At 35.9% G+C, this 26,009-nt stretch overlaps 1 protein-coding gene across 1 annotated transcript in view; it reads left to right on the forward strand.

Annotated features, from left to right (window-relative positions):
• The first annotated feature begins 237 nt into the window (after positions 1-237).
• Positions 238-26,009, forward strand: part of bor (ATPase family AAA domain containing bor) — a 44,827-nt gene continuing 19,055 nt past the window's right edge. Inside the window, exons 1-6 of the mRNA XM_083114926.1 lie at positions 238-517; positions 3,659-3,872; positions 7,218-7,312; positions 15,597-15,762; positions 17,805-17,962; positions 22,122-22,269. Coding sequence (XP_082971052.1) covers positions 316-517; positions 3,659-3,872; positions 7,218-7,312; positions 15,597-15,762; positions 17,805-17,962; positions 22,122-22,269 — 983 coding nt within the window. The 5' untranslated portion in view covers positions 238-315. The remainder of the gene's footprint in view (positions 518-3,658; positions 3,873-7,217; positions 7,313-15,596; positions 15,763-17,804; positions 17,963-22,121; positions 22,270-26,009) is intronic.

Consider the following 26,009-nt stretch of genomic DNA (forward strand, 5'->3'; position numbering starts at 1 on the left):
CACTTGAAGTACAAATTCATAATAAAATTTGTATTAACATAACAGTATTATCTTTTGACATCTAAAATTAATAATTAACGTTCAATAATGATAGTGGGAAGCTTTTCCCACTCACCCCCCCCCCAGAACGTTGATAATACGCTATTATTAGTTCTTCTGATTTTTTAAGCAGATCTCCTGATTTTTTAGGGGACGATCTCCCGATTTTTGAAAATATGACCTGGCAACGCTGAGCGATTGCATGAGACTTCGTCTGCGGCTTTCCACGTGAGGGAGAGTTTAGATTTTTAAGAGTACAACAGCTTAGCCGGTAAAATGTCATGGTTATTTGGGATACGTAGAGACCAGAATCTCCCTGACTTTTCAAGTCAAATTCCAGTTCCTCCAGCAGGCAGTAGTGGTGGTGGCGGCGGCGGAGATGATGATAAATCAGGAAGAGGGCAAATGGAAGCTTATCGCTTCGACTCAACTGCATTGGAAAGAGCAGCACAGGCAGCTAAAGAATTGGAATCATCTAGTATGTATATCATTATAGTACTGAGGAAAGTTAATATTATTTTTCTTCAAGAATTTGTACCCTGTTCCATTTAATAGTCGCTTGATAGCGAGTAGTTTTGGTGTGCAGTCGCTTTGGTAACAGTTCGTTATATCGGAGACACATTAAAATCGGATATTTTGTGTTTCGCATGGTTCGTACTTACCAATTGTGTATTACGGAACATAGTTCAAGGTGCCATTATGCTTTTTACACGAAAACAAACACAATTTTTCATATACAGTGATTTTTTTTATTCCTTTCTTCGCTTCTGCAACACACAATATGGCGGGCACATTTTGACTCAATTTGTGGGTATGCAGTGTTTCCAACCTTCACCGAAAAATACCTACTATCGTGTTCGTCACGTGTGAAAATTTTACATTATGCAAGGGTAGCTAACGGATAGCCTCACGAACCAATGGAAGTAGAAGGTACGTACTTTCAGGGGATATAAATTTTGTTCGTCTATTTAGAGGGAAAAAGCAGTCCATGTTCTGCAGTGAGACCGAATTTTAATTTCATAAAAAACGTAAGTTCCGTAGCACGTAGATCTAAAAAATTACTTTCCGCGCTATTTAGAAACATCGTTTATTATGAAGAACTAATTTTTGTAACGAGAATATTTGAAATGTGCGAAAAATCGAGGGTGTAGAAAACGGTACCGGAGCCCTTCCATTTTCCGGTGTTCCTTTTACGATTACTATTATATTATATTATTATGAACTCTGCATGGAATATAAAACAGAATTCGGTTAATTTCTCGTAAGGGACAGACGGATTTCATCAAATTTACAGGAGAAATTACTTACAGAATGAAGTTTCTTTATACTTCTGGAAGTTCGGGGAAGTGTTTCCTCGCATCGTGCATTGAATTTTGCCGGCAAATCATCTATTTTTCGATATAAATGTGTGACCGATGCATGAAAGCTCTTGCATCCATTTATTTCCAGGCCGATGTAGCATGTGTGTGATGACATAATCCCGGTCAGTGTTTCCAAACATGTGTTTTTGTAACTGAAGAAGGTACGTTTCCGCAAATGGTTTGTAGGGCTATGTGTCAATGATTCGTGGGGCTATGCGAAAATGGTGTGTGGGGCTATGCATAATTTTTTTTAATTCCAATTTTAAACTATTGTAACCTATACGTGACCCTACCTAACCTAACCTTACTGGAAACTGTTCGTGGGGCTATGTATGAATGGTTTGTGGGGCTGCGTAGGTAATTTTGGGTGCAGTGGGTTGGAAACACTGCATGCCGAGTACGGTAGTGAAACTGTGACTGCCATTTTGTGTGTTACCGAAGGCAAAAAGAAACTAAGAAAACTTACTCGATATGTCACAAATAGAGCTTATTTCCGTGAAATAAGCGAAATGCCACCTTCAACAATGTTTCTCAATGCAGAATGCATAAGTACGAATATTCAAATTAAATGAACTAGCAAATTTCAGCCATCTGTCCTTTACGAGAAATTTACCCAGAATTCTCGCAATCCGTTTGGTTTGTTAGTGTCCTTTGCAGAACAATCTACCTGACAGAGAACATTATTACAAGATATCTTGAAGTTGATTAGGTAAATTTGAATTTAAAATTCTTACACAATTTTCATAGATTAATATATCCCATATCATTTGTGACTTGAGTTTGAGGATATGAAATGCCAAATATAAACTCTGCATGTTAAGTAAAATAATATATTTGAAGTTTAATTGGAATGAATTAGAATTCTGGGATAAATTGGAATCGCACAGACCCTTTATATTGTGTAATATAATATATGGGGTAATAAGTAAGGTTTAGATAAAGAGAACATTTGCTTGTACCCTTGAATTTTTCTAAAGTTTGCCTTAAGAACCTGGAATTATATTTGAATTTTATCATGGTCCTCGAGTGGCCACCCTGAATTAGGTTTAATTGTTTATTTGTCAAGTTCTTAAATTAGGCATCCGGGTATTTTCTGGTCTTGAAAGCCAGAAAACTGCAGTGATGTGCTGATACGGCTCAGGCAATCCCTTGCCTTTAACACATTCGGGTCTGACCTCATAATACAGCATTTTTACTTCTGGTCTGTGGTTTTTGGTTATTTTTAAAAAAAATCATAGAAAAAATATTTTTAATTTGTTTTTATTTACCACATATTTCTTAAATCTACAAAACTTCCTCTTTTCAATGAACAAAAATTTGTTAAATTTTCTTTTTCATTTTCAGGACATTTTTGAATATTTTTTTCAGCAATGTTTTGTGAAAAAAAAAGTACAACATTGTAACAAATGTTAATATAGAGATATTTTAAGTTCATAATCTGGAAATTTCAATAATTAACTACATAAACTATCAATACATCTTTTGAATCTTGCATAAGAATACTTCTTATGTGCACATAACAAAAAATAATTACAAATTACAGGTAATTAGCTTTTGTATAAAAAAGTGGCTGCAGAACAGGACCAGATGATGCATCAGTTGGTTCTGCGTCATCTGTAAAAATTAAATAAATAAACTAAATAAATCAAATAAATTTTCATTTGACATACACTATACAAAATAATGAATGGAAAAACTAAATATACATCAGTGCATGTAAGAGAATCAAGCAAGAGACAAGATGAATAAACCCAAAAAAAATTACCTCTTCTCACTTCATTCATAAAATACTAGAGTTTACAACACTGTTTATTTTGTCAAATTAATTATTACGAATATAACCTACCTTCCAAATCTTCAAATTCATCTGCATCATCAAAATCGTCGCGAACTTCAAACTCTGAGGCGGAATCCTCATGCAGAATTTCCACTATGCAGTCTGGATCTAACGACGCCATTCTAAACAATGCACAGTACATCAACCCGACAACAAACAGTCGCAGGTGTGAGATAAAAATAGCACATGAGTCACCTAGTAGTCAAAATTTCAACAGAGGGGCTTGAATGAACACGCACATGAGACGAAGTACGAGCATAGCCCGTCGTTCAATCGGCAAAGTGATTGCATACTGCAGGATGGGCTATGCCCGTCGTCAGACCCCAATGTGTTAAATAAATGTTGTACCAGGTTTTTTTTTTATTGTTTATTTGTTCATTAAACCAGAGTTAATATTAATCTCTTGTTTTCATCATTGTAGAACATGCCAGAGAAGCTTTGGAGCTTTCAAAATTGCAAGAAGGAACAAAGCAGAAGGAGTATATGGCACAAATTAAAGAATATGAAGCCCACATGGAGCAGATGAAGGTGGAACAGAAGAGAGTAGATGGAGAAGAAAAGAGGAAGACTTTGCAGGAAGAGACTAAACAGCATCAGATGCGTGCACAGTACCAGGACAAATTAGCTAGGAAAAGGTAAACTAGCAAATGTCTTATTTGTTTGTACTTGTCCTTTTTTTCTTCTTACAACAAACAATAATTTTGTCCCATTGAAATACAAAGATCCTCGGGGCTTGTTGACCCACAGTACCCCCTTGAGAATTACATTGAATTTATTTTTAATTTTCAGATTTTGATGTTTTATGCAATGTAAAATTCTTTCCAGCATGTGGAAAACACAAATAACGGAGATATATGATCTCAAAGTATGGCCTGTGTAAGTAAAAACCCGCCATCTCAGAGTACTTTCGCAGCTTTTTAATAGTAGAAACGTTTGTATGCACACTAAAATAGTGAAAGAACACTGGAAATTGCTATCAGCTCCAAATCAAATATTCCTAACCTGATTACATAAAATTATACAGTGCCTTTCAAGGCCACGGTGGCTAGTGTGTCAGGAAGCAAGAGCACGGATGCCGGCAAACTGGATGCAACATCCGCATAACTGGAACCGCTAGCTATGTAATGAAATTAGCTCGTGCAAATGATGTCCTCCTGCATCCACACTTAAATTTTCACTAACGCGTATCAGGTCCTCTTCCGAAATTGCTTCAATCTCTTTCTTCGTATTCTTTATTTTCTTTCAAAACTTCTAATATATGGCTTGAGGCATAAATGCTTGGTAGCTCACCACGCAGATATCAAAATGTCTTGTTTCTTGTGCTCAGCTCCGAAGAGATTTTCGAGGAGTATGTTCCAATCGTGCCTCAACGTCGTTTTACCCTTAGCTTCTTATCAAGAACAGACCCTGTTTCCCTAAATTTGTTCACAAGTATTCCAACACTGTTTCTGTGTGAAACTGGAACATCTGGGAATTCTACCGCAAAACGCATTCTAACTTCCCTACAAGAATTTGTAATGATGTAAGAATCGTACATAATAATTTTTTGTTTAAAATTGTATGCATAGCGTGGCATTATTAGACTGCAGAAAAGCACCAATAATACGTAAACTAAATCAAAACAATCTAAAAGACTTGTTGACAAAGTAACACTTGACAAACACCTGCAAACTGGACACCAGCTATCTGGATACTGAAGCACTGGTCTGTCCAATGCTGAGGTCAGCGTACAGCTGTGGGTCTAAATGCCAGCAAATGCGCTCTTACTTTCCGACGCACTAGCCGCCGCTCCACGTCCACCTCAGCCATGAAAGGCACTGTAGCTGCTCTTGTGAAATGTTGTGTTGGGTGCTACATTCACTTGCATGAAGACTGGTTAGGTAACACTCTAAGATAACAGATGTACTTTGCTTCACAATAACAATTTCCACAAGCTAAAAACAACTGAAAATATTCATAATCTTCATATACTATACAAAATATTTCACTCTCTCTAGGGGTTACAGAGGGTCAAGGCTACCAGATTCACACATTTTCATCCGTACACCCTTCCCTCGGAGCTCGGTTCTTCCAAGCACAAGCTTGGTCCTGTATTACCTGCTTCCTACAAAGGGGATCCCCAGGGGGGTGACCTCTCATTGGTGGTACCTCACAGATTATCGTTGTTCACAATAGCTGGGTCTTGGACAAGGGAATAGCAGGGCAATTATCTTCGCTGGTTCCTTCCAGTTCCAACCTGCCATTTTATCTCCAGCCACCTTTACGCATGCATATATGCAGAAAAGTTAAGGCCTCCTAAACTTTTGGGCCGCATGAAAATTACGAGGGTGCCTACAAAAATTACAGTGCATACCATCCGCATGTCCTTAAATACTGTCAGATTTCTATGTTGAGTGCAAAATTTAATGACCTCGACATGTTTTTACGTTAACATACGTATGTCCACCTTAAAACAACAGCACCTTTTTTTTCCGACTGGGTACTGGAAGTTGACCCTTGTTCATAGGAGGAGGTACCAAAAAAAAAAGGAATCATAATGTTGCACGGATTACCGATGTAGTTACGGCTTGTGCCATTAGTATGGGATATCTTGCATGAATCTGCAAGTTGGCATTATTCTGTGCCGAGCGGTTCGTTCTAAGTGTTGCGGCAAGAGTCTGGCGATTTTTGAGTGATTGTTGATATGGCAGACCACAAGGAGCAAAGGACCTGTGTTAAATTTTGTTTCTTGTTGGGAAAAATGGCTGCTGAGACCGTTGTTATGCTTCGCCAAGCTCTTAATGAAGCTGCTTTGGGAAAGACAAAAGTCTACGAGTGGTTTTCCCGGTTCAAAGATGGAAACATGTCAACTGAAGACTTGCCAAGGCCTGGCCGTCCTTCGACAGGCAGAAATGAAGAAAACATTGGAAAAGTTCGAGATGCCATTAATGAAGTTCGTCAAAAGACCATCGAGCAAATTTCTGAAGAAGTGGAGTTGTCCTGGAGTACCTGCCAGCGCATTTTAACTGACGATTTGAGGATGAGACGTGTGTCTGCTAAATTTGTGCCTCGCTTGCTGTCAGAGAAGCAGAGCAAGAATCGAGTGAATGTTTGTCGCGACTTGAAGGCTGAATGAACTGCACAAGGACCCAAATTTTCTCAAACAAATTGTGACTGGAGGTGAGTCATGGTGCTATGGGTACGATCCTGAATCAAAACAAGCATTCAGCCAGTGGAAGACTCCAAATTCACCACGTCCCAAAAAAGCACGTCAAGTTCGATCCAATGTGAAAACAATGTTGATTTGTTTCTTTGATGTGAATGGGATTGTCCACAGGGAATTTGTTCCCCAAGGACAAACAGTGAACCAGCAATTTTACCTGAAAGTCTTGAGAAGATTGCGTGAAAGTGTACAACGGAAGCATCCAGAACTGTGGAGAAGTGGAATGTGGTTACTGCACCATGACAACGCCACAGCCCACACGGCCATGTCAGTGCGACAGTTCTTGGCAAAGAACAACATGGTGCTTGTGCCCCATCCCCCGTACTCACCCAATTTAGCACCCTGTGACTTTTTTTTGTTCCCGCGGATGAAGAGGAATGTGAAAGAGAAGCGATTCAATGAGGTCAAAGACATTACGGACAAAACCTTGAAGAGTATTGCGCCAGAGGAGTTTCGAAACTGTATTCAACAGTGGGAAAAACGTTGGGACAATTGCATTAAAGCACATGGGCAATACTTTGAAGGTGACTAGAGTAGACATGCTTACCTGAATGTACCTACAACGTGTACATGTACGGTCAAAATAAAACAAGCTGACAAAATTCCTGTTTTTTTTTTTGGTACCTCCTCGTATGTCCACCTTAAAACAATAGCACCTTTTTTTCCGACTGACTACTGCAAGCACTTTGAACAAGCTTTTTTCATGATGTATGCTTACGTTAATCTCAAAATTCATCAGAAAATGTGATTCTAATTTAGGTTTTTTTTTTTTTTTAAGATATGAAGACCAACTTCTGCAGCAGCAGAGGATGAATGACGAGAGTTTAAGAAGACAGGAAGAGTCTGTAGCAAAACAAGAAGCAATGAGAAAAGGTGAGGATTCTATAGTACGGAGTAGCCAGTAGCATATCATGAATGTATGAGGATTACTGAATGAGACAGTCACGTACCTTAAGGCTCGGCTGGACCTTTGGCCAACACCACGGCAGCTGTTTTTGAATTTTCCTCTCCTTCGAAAAACTGCTATGTTATTTCAAAATCTGAAAAATTACATGTGCTTTTAGAACATTGACTTGGTTTGCTTTTGCATAGATATTATCAATAGTTTTGTGACTACATAAGTATTAAACTATTGATAATCTCTCCACAACAGTGGGAAACCACTTGAAGATTACCGTAAAATGCTCTATGCATTTTTTCAGATTTTGAAATATCATGGTATTTTTTTTGAAAGAACAGGACAGCTGCCCTGGTAACAGCCAAAGATCCAGCCGAGCCTTATTAAACTGCATGATGTCCATACTGTGAGTACTTTTCTTTAGTTTCCTCTTAACACCAAGCCTTCCATCACTCTTAAGTAGAGCCCGGATTTGTATGTAATTAATAGGAAGCGAAAGTTGATGACCTAAAAAAATATAGTTATATGGTAAAAATGATGCAAAAAATGACCATTAAATTTGTTAGTTTTGGGTTAAAAATTTAAATGAAAAGGAAATTAATCAAAATGCAATCTCCTTATCTGATCTTAAATTTGAGTTTGTCCCAGACGGACACCTGGTGGTTTCACCCGACATAACAAAAGACTGTTCAGCATTTCTTCTGCTCGCAAATTGCAATCCTGCGAGATATATATTTCACCTTGGTGAATAGACTCAAGAATATTACCAAAATGAAAGAAGTGACAAAAATGCACTTTAAAATTACCTTTTCTTTTTGGTTCTAGACGAAGTGTAATATTGTGTATATGGGCATTGTGTCCGAGATGTCAGAAAAAAGATGACATTTCATCAACTTCCACTCCTAGTGATTACATTTTCTATTTCTTTCTAGATACATACAGGAAAATGTCAACTAAATATATAACTGAAATGATTTTGAATAAGTTTTATGTTACATATTTGCGAGGATATTACATATTTGCTAATTTACTTTACATAAAACAACATATTTCGGCAATGTTTGCCTATCTTGATCCTTTTCCCTATATTTTCGATCTCTGAAACCTGAACAAAATTTGTAGCTCACGTGATGTCACATTTTCTAATCAATAAGATGCATAGAGCTTACGGCCACCTAAAATGAACTGCGAATTTGAAATAAAGAAAACTCCCAGCTGGAATTTGTGCTTTTTTGAGTTTATAAATTTGATACAAATTTTAATTTGAACCACTTACATCCTTAAAATTATGTTGAATATGTTCAAATAAAATAAATATGAGGGAGAATCAAATGAAAACCGCAATTAATTTTTTTCCCACTATCTTAATGCATGGATAATGTTTGATTGTACATTATTTTTCTATATAGTCCCCTCCCAGTTCAATGCACTTAGGTAGTTCTTCGATACTGCGTGAGAAAAATTATTTCGGTTGACTGTGTAGCCACTCGTGCACCGCCAATTGGACGTCTTCATCACACTTGAACCTCTGCCCTCCAAGGTGCTCATTTATTGGACCAAAGATGTGGAAATCAGATGGTGCCAAATCTGGTGAGTATGGTGGATGTGGTAGGCACTTGAAGCGTAGGTCATCGATGGTTTTCATGGTTGCACGAGCAGAATGAGGATGGGCATTATCACGTTGAAGCAGGCATCCCCATACTTCGTCTGCGTTCTCCGATGAATATCAACCGGTTTCACACCTTCACTTCATAAAAAATCTAATAACTCCACGCTGTTCCTGCGTGGTGCAACTGCGTAGTGGTGCCGACATCTTGAATCAGCTGATACTCATATCCAACCCCACCTACCGGCACTGCTTCGTACTTTCAGCTCAGAAAGACATCAAGGACTGTGTGTGCAAATTTCCAAATGCCTAGAAAGAAAAAAAGATTTTTAATGGCACTTTCGCTGTTTTCATTTGATTCTCCCTCGTATCTAGCAGAATTCTTGAATTTGCTTGGGCACTCTATTATTAATATTACATATTCTTTAGCACATTTAACTACATATCCTTTTCATAATACATATTTAGGTACATATTTTATCAATTATTGTTACATATTTATGTACATATTTTGTACTTTGATATTACATAAAAATCCAGGGTCTATTCATAAGCATTGTCATCACTTACAGTGGAACCTCAATTTTACGTTTCTCAGAGGACTGAGGCGAGAAAAACTTAAAATGCGGGAAAATGTAAAATCTAGAAAAATTTTATAACATTTTGCTATGTTGGAACCATCAAGATTGAATGTATAATGTGGGGGGAATGTAAAATTGGGGTTCCACTTAGATAGATTGTTAGTGTTGTTGCTTTTGGCTCCTGTCTAATAACTAATTTTCATAGTTTGAGTTGAGGTTACTTATTACTAGTGAATATAAAATACTAATCTACTATCAATTTGTGTGGAATTCTGATGCAGGAAAATATTGTTATATGTAAGTTACATGAAATATGAAAATCAATTTCTTGAAAAATTATTTTTTCCAGAGTACAGTCATTCATTACCTCGTTGCACAATTTAATAGTTATTTCCGATTAAATTCTAAGGCTCACTGCTTACATTTAGTACTGCATCTGGTGCGAAGAGATAATACTCAAACCGCATTTACCGTATCCATCATGAGCACTTGGAGTGCCCACAGATGGGGATTCATGATGGACCTGCATCATGGGAATTTTTGGGGGACAAGATTTTACACCAATTGTATATACACCGTGTCCCAAAAGTCCGGTAACACTTTTATTAATTTATTATACAAAAACTACAAGTGATATAGCTTTCGTGTATATGTCATATGAAAGAGTATCTCAAATGTTTTTTTTTTTAATGTATGAGTTCACAATGCCTCGATATGGGAAGAACCATGTGTAACACTACATATGTCTACACGGTAATCAAATTCTTGCCATACTCTTTGGAGCATATCCTCAGAGACAGTGGTAGCAACTTCTTCAATCCTGCGCTTGAGTTCTTCTACATTTTGTGGAAAAGGTGGCACATACACACTATCTTTTATGTATCCCCATAAGAAGAAGTCACAGGGAGTTAGATCCGGGGATCTTGGAGGCTCTGCACCAGAAGTAGCCATGTTTACAACATGCCTACGCCAACGCCAATTGCGGTGAATGTGGGAACTACGAGCATTGCCTGAAAAATAAAAAAAAAACATTTGAGATACTCTTTCGTATGACATATACACGAAAGCTATATCACTTGTGGTTTTTGTGTAATGAATTAAGTGTTACCGGACTTTTGGGACACGGTGTATATTCACCCAAAAATGGGGAAGGTGGGTTTTTTTATTCACTTGTTATTGATTTTTAGTTGTGGTTATTATGTAGTTTTTCTACCTACCGGTGGGTGATCACGGCGATGGGGTTGAAATGAAACATCACCCCTTATGCCTTTAGAATCGGTTGGAAGTGGGGGGGAGGGCATGCTGTTCGGTTTAATACAAGGTTAGTCAAGCAAGCAACTGTCAAGAATAAGGTTCAATACACTAACAATGGCACTGAGTGTTTCATGTTAGCAAACATGAAAGCCTAAAGTTCCTAAAGTAATGATCTGTATTGCTTAAATATGTCTGCATTATTTTCCTATAGTTTACGGTTATTACAAGCGTAAGAAAACAGTTTTTCGTTGTGACGTTAAGAAAATAATTCTACAATGCAAGCAATGCGCACATTCAAGAAAAACTATGTCTGCATTATATTGTTCCTCAAATTTTGTCTGACCAAAATAATTTGAGTAAATAATTGGTATAGGCACATATTTTTTGTAAATAAAAAAGCAAAATTTCTGTACAAAAACAGTCAATTTCGGGTTCAAAAGTGGTAAATAAAATAAAATTTCGGTGTGAATAATCACATCAAAAGTGCTATATAAAATTACATTTTGGTTTTAAAATTGTGAATATAATCAATCCTAAATTTGATTTAAAAACTGCCCTTATTACACAAAATAAACTTATCCCTTCTAGTAGCACATTTATGTAGATACCAGAGTATTAAGTCTATTCCTGTGTAAAGGGGCCCATTTTTGCTTCTCAAATATTTACAGCAGAATTAATTAATTTTCCGTGAATTGCATAACTCGCAGGATACTTCGTGTTTAAGAGTATATTTCACATTTTGCAGTTCATTTTGCATTATTTCGTGACAAAACAGGGTAGAAAAATGCACCTCACACCTTTCAGAAACATGAAAAATGAACATTACAGCATGTTATTTCATATTTCGTGTTTTCGTCAAAAACGAAATTTGCATGCCTCTAATAATGGGGCATAAAGGGGGGGGGGGCAAGGGGAATGTTCTACTTTGGGAGGAATGGCCACCCCTGATGAGCAGTCATTTGTTTATAGCGAGGAGAAACTTTTATTTACATTAAGAAATGATACTTTCCTTTTGACATGGTTTGAACAGGTGTTATCAGGTTAAATTAGCATTAGCATCCAGGAATAAACTTAATATTATGATAACTATAAATGTGCTATTTGAAGTGAAATATTAATTTTGTGTAATAAGTGCATACATTGCTTCTCTGATGAAGGTAATTCCATGTCAAATCAACCAATAAAAAATATTTTTGAACCTCTGGGATTAAGATTTGTAAGATTTTCTGTTTATTCATTGTACCTATCAAGAGGACAAAACTGCCAAATTTCAGAATTTTTGGGCTCTTGGTTTCTGAGTTATTGACTTGAAAACAAGCAAAAATCTCAAACTTTGAAGACATTTTGAAATATTTAAACAATTGTAGCTCAAGAACTATTTGGCCTAGAGAACTCAAATTGGTGTCATTCTCTTCTGCTTTTGATGGGCTTAATTTGAAATGCAACATGACTATGCTATTTGAATTTTGTAATTTTTCCACAACTCGAAAAAACGTTTTTCAGAAAATCTCAAAAATGCCCCTTTTAATATATTTTTTTTTAAAAAAATGTATGTTTTCAAGGCATGAATTAACAATTTCTGTGCAAAATTTTATAATGGGACTGCAATTGGTTCCTATGTATTGTAATGTGTGTGAAATTTGCTCAATTTGTTGAGTTAAATGTTAAAACCATAACTATAAGCTCACTGGTTGGTGTTGAAATAAATTTGGGACTACAAATAATATGAATAATATTTATCACATTTAATATCAGGTAAGCAAATTGAAAATGTGTGTACATTTTTGAATAGGATACGAATAAAAGGTCTCAATATCGAAAAAATATATGTGCATAAAATATTCATAATAAACTAAACAGTAATTTTTATCAACCTCGGATCACACATTAGTTTAATTTAAATTAATTCACTTTAGAAGCATCATTTTGAGAGTAGAAAACACAGCTACTTCAATGAGATTTCACAAATGACAACTGACTGAAAATTGCAGAAAAGAATTGGTGATGTTCATTGAGGTATACGGAGTCTAGTAGTCATAGATCAATTGCTCTCACATCTGTGATCACAGTATTTATTGTCTTGAAGGCATGGTTTATAAGAGAGACTTTTTTTCCCCACGTACCTCTCACTCTCCACTACGATAAGCTGTCAGACTGGAAGGAGCTCCTCTACCAGCCTTTTCAACAACTTGATGGGTTTCAGGTAGAGACTGCCTCCAAAGGAAATGGACGATTTCTATTTGTAGTTCCCCACTCCCCTACCTTCCACTGCAAACTTTGAAAGATTGCAACAATGTGCAATATTCACATCACAAATTTTATTGAAACAACAATGCAATCTATGCATTTGTGTGTGTGGATAAATGTGGGGGGGGGAATGGACAATGCATTAAAGATTACCCACATTCGGTTGCTACCCAAGTTCACCACATGTCACTGTAAACAATGAAAAAATACAACTAGTATTGAGTCTTGAAGCGGGAATACTTCACATATCTAATTTCTCATCAATCATTATGTTGTACAAGGCACAAATTAAATATTTTTTGTTCTTCAAATGCCTGTATGGGAGATCTAAGACCGAAACAACAGGTTACAGCGAGGGTTCACAGTGAAGTGACAAACAAGCAGCATTTTAATTTTGGACTACAAACAACATGAAAATGTACAATATTTATCACCTTTCATAATAAGGTACTGGTATTGTTTTAAAATCTCATGGTATGTAACAACCTTAATATATAAATGTATGATATTACTGGCATTAAAATTTGAGTAGCTTTCAGACCGAAGTGACATGCAACAAGCCACGCACGTTGCTCGGACCGGACCACTTTCTCAATAAAATGCATCATATCGCCTTGGTCTGTTGTTCATGCATGCGCTGCGAATGCTTGATTATAGATTGTAAACCTTATCACTGTGGAATGGTATAACTATAATCATGTTAACAGTTGCATGATATTGAATAACCGTATTTACTCAAGTACCGTGCAAATAGTTTGACAAAATGTGGTAAAAATGAGGATGTGTGTCTTACAATGGTATTGCAAACTCAAAATTTATCCTGTGCTTTAGGCAACCCATTATACTAACCATCACTCATCCTCATTGTCACAATTAAGAAAAAGTGGCAGAGAAATAACTTATAATAAGAAAAATGCAAAGTCAGACTTTGTTAAGTCCACTTTATGTGCAGATAGGGCCACCAGGACCGGCCCTACAGTTTACAGTGGGATCTGAACCACTATGTGCCTTAATGGGAGTTATTCTTAGCAACTTGTTTTTATTGTTTATTTTTTATGTGAACAATGTTGCACAAATGTTATTCTGTTTGTATGCAGTCCCATGCAAATTAATCGGAACAAGATATTTTTATGCATGATAGGATCTCAAATTTGACTATGGTTTCATGATGATGAATCTATGACAAATCGTGTAATACAAATTATATAACAGAAAGAAGAACACTAGCTATTAAGAAATATTACGAATATGTAATTTATTGTTTCTGAATAGTGTAATTGATGAATTAGGGTATAAGCACAAAAAAATACATAAAATGTGTAGTTATTGTCGTATTTCAATTAATTCACACGGGACTGTAGACCTCATTTCTGATTGGCCTACTTTATTTGAAATATTTTCTCAACGTTCATACATTATTATTGGGCGAATTCACACACACATACAGCAAATTAATTGAAATACGACAATAACTACACACTTTATGTATTTTTTTGTACTTATACCTAGGGGCATGTATATTTCGTTTTTGACGAAAAAACGAAATTTGAAAAACACATTAGTGTTAATTTTTCATGTTTTTGAAAGGTGTGAGATGCATTTTGTGACAATCTTTTGTCACGAAATAATGCGAAATGAACTGCAAAAAGCGAAATTAACTCTTAAACACGAAATTTAGGATTTATTCACCGACGCGACACCTTCTGAGGCCTGAATTATCCTGAGAGTTATGCAATTCCCGGAAAATTGATTAATTCTGCTGTTAATATTAGAGAAACAAAAATTGACTCCTTTACACAGAAATAAACTTAATACTCGGATAACTACATAAATGGGCTATTAGAAGTGAAATGTTAATTCTGTGGAATAAGTGTAGTTTTTAAATCAAATTTAGGATTATATTCACAATTTTAAAACTAAAATGTCTTTTTATATACCACTTTTGATCCAATTTTTCACCACTATAACACCGATATTTTATTTTATTTACCGCTTTTGAACCCGAAATTGACTGTTTTTATACCGAAATTTAGCTTTTTTATTTACCAAAAATATGTGCCTCTACTTATACCCTAATTCATCAATTACACTATTCAGAAACAATAAATTACATATTCGTAATATTTCTGAAGAGCTAATATGTTCTTCTTTCTGTTATATAATTTGTATTACATGATTTGTTATAGATTCATCGTCATGAAACTATAGTCAAGTTTGAGACTCTTATCATGCATAAAAATATCTTGTTCCGAATAATTCGCACGTTATTGTAGTAAGTATAATTTAGCATACAATATCTGATTATTAGCATGTTAAACAATGATCTGAAAGTTATTTCATAATTGTCTGGAAATCTTGGAAAAGAAGTGAAAGAAAACTCTGAACATTCAGGTGCACTAACTCTCGGATAACATTTTTTTTAAATTCTATACATGATTTTTGCACCAGAACAATGTATTCAAATTGGTAACACCTTTTGTTCTGTAGTTCATGCAGGAATTAACTTGTAACCAGGTGATGTTTGATGCAACGAAAAACATGGGCAACTGTAATGTTTATTCATTTTTCCAGCTACCATTGAACATGAAATGGAATTGAGGCATAAAAATGAAATGAAGAGAATCGAAGCAGAATTGAGAGCAAAGGCGAAAGTTGATCGCGAGAACCAGGACTTACATTTGCAACAGATTCGGTTGAAAGCAGCAGAAAATAGAGTGACTGTTCTCGAATCTATAAAGTAAGTTTTCAGTTTTAATATCCATTCTTCAATTTTTTATCCATGAATGCAAAAAACTTGTGTTGCAAGGTTTCAAAATAGATTTGCCAAATCTGAAAATGTGCTTAGAATTCCTCTAGAGCAGCGGTTTTCAAACTTTTTTCTCATTGCACCCTTTAGTCGTAACTAAGCATCTAATGTATCTCCACCATAGGTTTTCTCTGAATAATGGTTTTTGGGGAATATTTTGGCTGCCTTAATGGTAGGGCATTTTTAATATGTTGGAGGCGTGTACCAGCAATAGAGCAATATGGTATTCAGGCTGTGTGTGGAAACATGTTAAACAAATAAACATTGGAATCGTATGTTTATTATTGTATTGGGTGTTATTATGCTTACAATCTTTATGACTACAGTAGACTCGCGATTATCCAAGCTAATTGGGACCGAGACTACCTCGGATACGGAAAAACTCTGATAATATGGAGATAATGTGCTAATAGGTCACAAATGACGAAACAACACTTAAAACTGTATAGTAATTATTTATTACTAGTAGTACAACATAAATGAGAAGATTACCTTTTCAAAAAGTCTTTCATAGTGTTTTGGACTAACCTCTTTCCTCTCTTCGACGCTGCGATGTAACGCCAACGCTGTAGGGAGAGTAGATCAAGCAACGTAAAGCCTCGGACGTCTGTTCATATTCACCTTTCTTCATCGTTTTCCATGCTAAAGCACTGCCCCCGTTCACACTTTGACTCACCCACTTTTCAATTTCCAACAGTCACTTCCCCGACTCCATAATCAGCAGCAACCTAGACTTACCTTTATCCAACCTTTTTATTGCATTGAATTTTGTTTCCCAAGAAACCACACACCTTTTCCGTTTGCCACTCATACTACATTACTCGCTTAGAATAGGCCTACACAAATTTAAACACCACCGTAACAATCGGATACACCGACAATGTAACAAACATGTGCAGCGCGGACTCCAACTTACTAGTAAAGAAACAGGGGGTGCGTTATGAAGCGCGATGTTTTCCAACCACTCCCTCGGTTAAACCGGAGCCTTGGTTTATCGGGACTCGGTTAATCGTGAGTCTACTGTAGTTACAAGAATAAAAATGTGCAACACATGCATACTATGAAGTATATAAAAACTTCAATTTTCATATGTTTTTCCCAGAGGTGTTGAAAAGAAGTAAAGAACAAAGATAAGTTTGATAAGAAACTGCCAAGCACAATTTTGGAGTTTTGTTGTAAATCCACAGTTTCTTGTGAGAAGACTGTGCCTGCATAACCTGACACCGTTTCTTGATGTCTGGTTATGCACTTGAAACTTTCAAGTGGAGATTCGGCTCCAAATTTAGCCTATTATAGATTTCGAGTATTTTATTTCAAAACATGAAACAAAGATAAGAGTGTTGGTGACAAAATCAGCATTATTTCTCTGTTCAGTGTTCAAGCTATGAAGTCTGAAACATTGAAGTTTGCTCTACACACCTGCAGTAAGAATGTTGTCATCTCGACATTTCTCTTCCGAGCTGATCACGTATCGTCATTCATGTACCCCATGGGGTACGCGTACCACAGTTTGAGAACCACTGTACTAGTGGTTTGCTTTCGCTGTTGCCTAGATATTCTCAGTAGTTTTTAGAAATAAGAGGAAAATTAAAGAAACTGCCCTGGAGGGAGTCAAAGGTCCAGCCATGCTTCGAACTAATACTTAACAAAACTGATATCATTAGCAACAGCACAGTGATATATTTAGCACAGCATATTATTTATTTTATCCACTCTTAACCATGTCGCAATTGGACGAACATAGCCTCTAATAATTAATACAGGGTTAGTCAAAATTATGTTAACACTAATGGATTGGTTTGTCCCATTTAATGTTAACATAATTTTGACTAACCCTGTATATTTATTTTTGTATGGCTCATTTGTGAGCATTCTTCTATTTGGAAATTAAAATACATGCATGTGTGCTGAGTATACATACGTATTGTAGTCTGCAACCTGAGATATAAAATTATTTTAATGTTTCTTTCCAGAACTGCTGGTTCAGTTTTAGGCACAGGCGCTCAAGCATTCCTCCAGGACTGGGATAAAATAGTTGCAGCTGCAGCGGGACTGTCTCTTCTAGCCCTTGGCATTTATTCAGCAAAAGGAGGAACAGGCATTGCTGCTAGATACATCGAAGCTAGGTTAGGTAAGCTCAAATTCCCTTAATTTATTGATATTGAAAATTTGCCTAATTTAAGCCCGCATCACACGGAACTGGATTTCCAGTAGGTATGCCCTAGTTGGCGCTGTACTGGCTACCAATTTGCTAGTTTTTGCCTCACACGATACTTATCAACATACTTGTCGATAGACTTTTGTTCCCATACGAGGGAAGTTGTAATTAGAATTAGAAATTCTTTATTCATGAGCGAAGTTCAGCCTGTGGCTGCTCTACCACTTAATGGTGGTCGCGTGAGATGTAAACATTAACAATGTACCACTTCACATTTTTAAAAGCCGATAACTATTCAACCGTGAGGAATAACGTTTCGTATAAAACGTTATTAGGTACAAAACAATGGCGCTGTTAAATACATACTTTACAACGTTTACTGTACATGTATGGAAGAATATTTTAGTTGTTTCAAATATAAACACCGTGCACTCAGCATAGATGGTTGTATACGTTATACATTGCTGGAGTAAAACACTGAAACCACAGACAAAAACTCTCCTTTGATTATCTTCACATGGCGAAACTTTGCTCTGATTGGCTGTTCCACAGAATCCAGTCGAGGAAAGCAAGTAGCAATTAGAACTGTCCTATTCCTCCAAACCAGTCAAGCAGTCAGCCAGGTGGCCATGATTGCTACCTAGAAAGTTAGTTCAGTGCCAACTAGGGCATTCCTACTAGAAATCCAGTTCCGTGTGATAGGGGCTTTATTAGCAGTTAGAGGCAGTAGTGTTTGTGAGCTTTGTTTTTATTTTGCTACGTAATGTTTGCTCTGTAATCTACTAGGGTTGCCAACACATCTGGAAAACAGGGAAATATCAGGGTATTGTCAGGAAACTTTGCAGATCATCTGGAATTTATGTGCATTTTGAAGTCTGCAAGAGGACGAGTGGTTGGTTCATTTCCACTTTGGATTCGGTTGTTGTGATTCCACTCCCCAAAAAGATTCAGTTCAAAAACTTGTTCCTTTCGTTCTTATGATTCCCAGTCTGGTATAAAATGATGGTTCCTTCAAATTTTGGTTCGGTATGAAATATATTTAATGTTCACTTTTTTACATTAGGTTTTAGAAAGAATATCAACGTAAAAGTTGTAGTCCAGCTGTATTGATTGATAACTAGGCTGTCAGTATGATCATGGAGTCAGTCTTGAAGCTTTCCTGGCGACAAATGATGAATAAATTCTCTTGGGCTATCGACCAGGTCAATTCTGGACAAGTTTCTGAGCTTTGGAGAGCTAATGTCTCTCATCTTCAGGATAGAAGCTCTGAAATGTTTCCAGAATTGACCTGGTCTGTAACCCGAGAGAATTTATTCATCAATATGATAATGATTATCAGTAATGTTGCTGAAGAAAAGATTGTCTATTACACTTTGGTGGAGCAAGATTATAACACTAGTAGAATTTTATGTAGTGAACATTAGCCTGACTGTTATCTGCATAGTAGTATTAAGCGGAAAGAGAATATAGTGTTGGAGAAAATGCTGCTTTTTTTGATTTATGTTTATAAGTTCGCAGCATTGTGAAAAAGTTTTCTTGCATAGGGGAATTGTATAGTATATGCAGTAGAAAGTGAAAAATAAAAGAATGGTTTTCAAGATTGTTGTTTATGAACTTTTTCATTTTCTATATCGCAAAGATATGTTTTGGTGAAACAATATACGTCTGTTACCATAGTCTGAAGGATAGATGCAAGTGATAATAGCACCTGACACATTTCATGCTGATTATAATTTTACATTATTCTTCGAATTTTCACGTGTTTTTGTGTGCAGAATGAAATTTGCATTAAAAAAAGTGGATACGTAATAAGTAACAGACGACCTATGTATGTAATTGAAAGACCCAGGGTTCAAAAGCAAAAATCATGATGATAAACATGTCGAAAAAATTCATTTTTGGACTGGAAAATCTGGAAATGTCAGAATTTCATAATCAAAAAAGTTTAGCAACCGTGCCTGCACAACTCATGCCGTTACAGGGTGGATAGTGCAGGGCTCGTCCAATAATCACAGAACTACAAAAATTCATACATGCCTCTTCTCATGTATATGTACAGGGTGAGTCCTAAGTCTCCATACATATGGTGAAAACGGTGACTAATGTTTATTTTTCCTTTTCAGGCAGGTGAACCAATGAAAAAGAGATGCCACTAACGAAGGAAGAATGGATTGAAATCATTCTGTTGGCTGGGAGTGGTACCACCCGTCATGTACATTCAATGCAAACCACAGAACGCATATAACCGATGACACCATGGCCAAACTTATCAAGAAATTCAGAATGACAGGTTCTGTTGCCGACGAAAGACAGCAACAGATGAAAGGAGGGTAACGCAGGTGCTGACGGTGATGACCAGGAGTCCGACAAAGGTAAAGTTCCCTGTTGCATTGAATGTACGTGCTACATGACGGGTGGTACCACTCCCAGCCAACAAAATGATGTCAATCCGTTCTTCCTCCGTTAGTGGCATCTCTTTTTCATTGGTTCACCTGCCTGAAAAGAAAAAAATAAACATTAGTCACCGTTTTCACCATTTGTATGGAGACTTATGACTCACCCTGAACAGTGTTTTCCTAAAGTCCTTGCCAAATGTAAATTCACTATAACTGTAATGGACAGGTAAAAACTTTAAAGACTGGGACTTTAGGAAAACCCTGTATATCTGAATTACAGAACAATGTGAATAAAATATAAAAAATCCCATGCAAAAACAGCACAATTGTGATCATCAGTGTTACTAGGGTGAATAATAATCCAAATTTGGTTCAAGAAAACATACTTTAGGATTGAGCCAATACCACATAGGACTGATACCAACACTTTTACCAAATGTACCAATTTTTAAATTGTAATAATTAAAAGTTATTCAAATATTGATGAATACAAGTTGGTCAGTATTCAATTCCAATTATAAGCTTCAATTTGCCAAAGTTTTGCTTTAAACTGTGCAACATTTAAAACACAATACTAAAATATCTGTTATGTAATCAAAAAATAACATGTTACTGGTGCGAAATAACATAAAGTAGATGGCAGCAGCAGTCCTTGTCTATGGCAACAGTGAAATAATAGCTCCTTCCAAACAGAGTGTCTTGTTTGAAGCAAAAAATCATTCTCCAGGAAACATGCACTAGGGGCATGCATATTTCATTTTTGACAAAAACACTAAATGTGAAATAACACATTGTAGTGTTAATTTTTCATGTTTTTGGTATTTGGAAGGTGTGAGGTGCATTTTGCTACCCTGTTTTGTCACGAACTACAAAATGCAAAATAAACTAATAAACACGAAATTTATGGTTTATATACAGACACGACACCTTCTGAGGCCTGAATCATGATGTAAATATTTAAGAAACAAAAATGGACTCCTTTACACAGGAATAAACTTAATACTATGATAACTATAAATGGGCTATTAGAAGTGGTCAATTTTGTGTAATAAGTATAGTTTTTTAATCAAATTTAAGTTTTTATTCACAATTTTAGCACCGAAATGCCATTTTATATACATCTTTTCATCCCGGAATATGTTCAGTTTTTGAACCAAAATCGTGAACTTTTATTCACCATAAATATGTGGCTCTGCTAATCACTAAGACACTGAGGTGTGTTATAACAGACATAAGTAGATTGAACCATGTAAAGAAAGTGCATGTGTACCATGATTAGTTTGGAGTTAAACAATTGGAACTTGCACCTTTCGGGGTCTGGACATTTCATTTTTATTGCAGTGACTGCATGTAGCTTACATATTCCATTAAAGAGCCTCTTTTGGGGAATGTTCTGTTTTTTTTATTATTTATTTTCAATAATAAACTATTATTCAGCATGATGATGTATGGTTGAAGGTACACTCCTGTTTACATAAGTGTCACTCTTTACAGGGTTGAACAGTTAAGGTATGTGACACTTATCTGAAAAGGAGTGTACATAATAGTGTTACATCGCGATTCAATGAAGGAGAAAATTTGTGAAAAAGTTCCTTTTTTTGTCTTCAACAGTTCCCATACATTTTTTTAATATTTTTTCTGCATTTCAAAAAAAATACCCACTTTAATTCTCCCCATTCTAAGAGGTCATGAAATAATGTAAAGAAGCTGTTTCTATGGTGTTTTTATCTTTTCAGGAAAACCATCCTTAGTTAGGGAAACTTCACGATTTTCATTCCTAGATAGTTTAAAGCATCCAATTCGGACCGTAAAGAGAATTAGATTAAGACCTCAAGATGCTTTGTCGGGAGTAGTGTTAGAACCAAGATTAGAAGAAAGACTCAGGTAATGAAAATTTCTCTAATATTGTGTATAGTAGTTTTGTAGTTGAAATTCAAATTTTCATATTTTTTCCTGCGTATTGTCATTTTGAAATTATGTATAAAAAATAGTATTTACCAAATTAATTTAATTTAATTTGTAAATATCCCAATTGTTGCATAGTTTCTTGAATGCATTCTAGATGGTTAATTGTTTGTCGATTAACAATAAGCAATTTAGCATCTCAGAATAGATGTTACTGCACTAATTTTTTTTGTAACCTCCATTTGCTCTGATAATGCTGGTGAGAAGTTTATGAAACATTACCTGTTTTAAAAACATTTAATGTTCTTTTTATAAATATGTAGTAAATAATCATGTATTTTTCAGCCTTCGTTGGCTGGTTAAATTTACTGGATATGTATTTACTTTAATTTTTTCATAGCATTTGGATGAATTTAAAAACATAATTCAGATGCATTCTTGACACTTGCATAAATTTTATGCATTACAAATGTAGCATGCACAATTCTTGTTGAAAAATTTGTTTGTTTTAAGAATCAAAGTTATACTTTTTTCTTGAAAAAACTCAAGTGTGCAAGAACCAGATTAAGTAAATGAACATAACATACAGAAAGAAGAAATTATAACTAATATATCTGTTGTGTTCTAGATTAATATTGCAATTCCAATTAGTTAATGTAAATTTCGAATTTAAGTGATAAAAGGAGACAGAAAAACTTGTACCAAAATACAAAGGAGAATTTTAATCATAAGTTACATTCTGTTTACAAATTTCATCCACTTTTTTTTATTGTGTATTTAGATAATACATATATATATATATAATAATAAGTTTTTAATGCATTTTCATCTTTTGTATCAGGGTGTCTTGACAGTCAAGTCATAAAAGTCAAGAAATCAATAAAAAGTCAAGAAATTCAACAATTTTTTGCCATCACATTAACTGATTGATTGATTTAGTTTATTTTACTTCACTTTGTAGCACTTTGGCTAATTATAGCATATTGGTTAGGTGCGTGTTACTCACTATCTATAAACAAAAATACGTTAGAGTATTGAAATTTGTCTACTTACGTAAGTGAGTATGTATTCGTATGTAAACTACATTTCGGAAGCTTTACTGCTTCCTTCTTCAGGTGGTCGTATTTTAGGCTCGGAACGTCAAGCCACGTCGGAGAAGTGTCATGGGAGGATACTAGGTGAAAGGTTTGGGTTAAAAACACTTCATAGTGCTCGACATATACAGAATTAAAACTACCTTTGTTAAAAACCCTTAAAACTCTCGATAAAACATGTTAAAACCACCACTACGGTGTACTTGAGTGGCCGTTGAAAGCCCTAGTTCCCTGCCAAGGTGAAGCGTGCGAGCAGCTGGAGTGGTGGGGTACTTCCCCTCCCACGAGAGGTCTCTCCCCTCCTTTTTCTTTTTCTCGTCACGAATCCAAGGAGAATTCGCGTTCCACTTCGGCTGCTTTCTTTACCTCCGAGGTGACATGGAAGCCTATCGGGGCACTTTTATCATTCATATTGTCCCACTTTTTGAAAAAAGCTAATCCATACATCATCCAAATTGCCGTTGTCCCGGTTCAGTTTATTTCTGTTTCCCACACAAATAAGTGCTGTTTCGTATACGTTCCTTTACAGTACGGGATCCCAACATAATGAACTTTACTATCCAACTCTCCCTCCTGACATTCCTCCTTTCCTAACCGTACTGTAAAGGACTCGCGGAAAAAATTGAAAAATCAGTGAAAAGTATGGTGTAAAATGCAGGACGAAAGCCCCTACAAATATTGAAAAGCATTTCACAGATTATAAGAGGGGGTAAAAATCCGAAGTAACCCCGATGAACAAAAATGGGTTTATAAGATCGAATGTGACTGCGGGATGGAATATATTGGACAAACCGGCCAGAGCATGCGTATTAGATGGGGGAACACGATAAGAATATCAAAGGGATTCGAAAACGGGGCTTGCGTAGCATATAATAAACAGTGGACATAGAATAATAAAAAGAGATGTTATCAAAAGAAGTAACAGTAAATTGGATAGGAACGTATACGAAACTGCACTTATTTGTGTGGGAAACAGAAATAAACTGAACCGGGACAACGGCAATTTGGATGATGTATGGATTAGCTTTTTTTTAAAAGTGGGACAATATGAATGATAAAAGTGCCCCGATAGGCTTCCATGTCACCTCGGAGGTAAAGAAAGCAGCCGAAGTGGAACGCGAATTCTCCTTGGATTCGTGACGAGAGAAAAAGAAAAAGGAGGGGAGAGACCTCTCGTGGGAGGGGAAGTACCCCACCACTCCAGCTGCTCGCACGCTTCACCTTGGCAGGGAACTAGGGCTTTCAACGGCCACTCAAGTACACCGTAGTGGTGGTTTTAACATGTTTTATCGAGAGTTTTAAGGGTTTTTAACAAAGGTAGTTTTAATTCTGTATATGTCGAACACTATGAAGTGTTTTTAACCCAAACCTTTCACCTGGTATCCTCCCATGACACTTCTCCCACGTGGCTTGATGTTCCGAGAAAAAAATTCGACCACCTGAACACCTGAAGAAGGAAGCAGTAAAGCTTCCGAAACGTAGTTTACATACAAATACATACTCACGTAAGTAGAGCAATTTCAATACTCTTAACGTATTTTTGTCTTTGGCTAATTGCGCAGATGAGGATGAAGGATGAATGGTGGTAAGATAAGATGGATGAAGGGACAATCGCAAATATGTAGGGACGACTACAAGAGCCCCAAATAAGATCATACTGGCTGTGAGTCCAGATGCCAGAGCCTTGCTAGGCTGCCAATTGCAGTCCTTGATGCATTAATAGATAAAGCAAGTCTAATTCTTTTGTTAAATACAGCTTCAGTTTTCATCTTTACTGGCTTTTTGGTAGGGTGTTTTCATTACATGAATTTTTTTTTATTAATTGATAATTTACAACTTTACCTAAGTATGGGTCGTATAAATAAATAGTTTTTCTTGTATGTATGCATTGCTTGCATTGTAGAATTATTTTCCTGTAGTTTACGGTTATTACAAGCATAAGAAAACAGTTTTACATTGTGACGTTTCAGGAGAACGTCACAACGAACAAATTAAGACAACGGACTCAACAATTCAAACATCAGTCCATAGGAAAAAATTAGCAGGGGAAAAATACATCTATGCCAATTCAGAACATTCGCGTATAACAATGGATAACATATTTTTAATTTTTTCCTGAGAGCGCAAAGACTATGTTCTAATAAGAAGAATATCAAAAATGAAGAAGAAAGGCTTTTTAAATATAGCAAAAGAAAATGGCTTTCACACTAACAGAATAAACCAAATCAAAAAAACAAGCCGCAAGAAAACTAAAGGAAAAGAGAAATACATACAAAGATGAAAAATCTGTTGAAAAGAAATTTTGTGTACATTCCATTCCACAAGGGATTCTCACATAAAATTGCCAAAAATTTTTAGAAGTTTTAATTTCAAAATTGTTTTAAGATCACCAAGAAGTTTGGAATGTACATTTAATGAATTCAAAATGAGGAACTCTCTACCAGACGTGGAAACCACAGAAATATATAATATAAGTTGTTCATGTTCAAAGGATTATGTAGGACAAACAGCAAGGAAAATGGCATGAACACGATTTGGACATTATAAATCTAAACCCAAAAACAGGTTTGTCAGCTCACATCATCGAAGAGAAGCATTTGATTAAAAAGATAAGGGTTTTAAAAA

This window comes from Lepisma saccharinum, chromosome 29 (genome assembly GCF_977018435.1).
Source record: "Lepisma saccharinum chromosome 29, izLepSacc3.1, whole genome shotgun sequence".
Taxonomy (NCBI): domain Eukaryota; kingdom Metazoa; phylum Arthropoda; class Insecta; order Zygentoma; family Lepismatidae; genus Lepisma; species Lepisma saccharinum.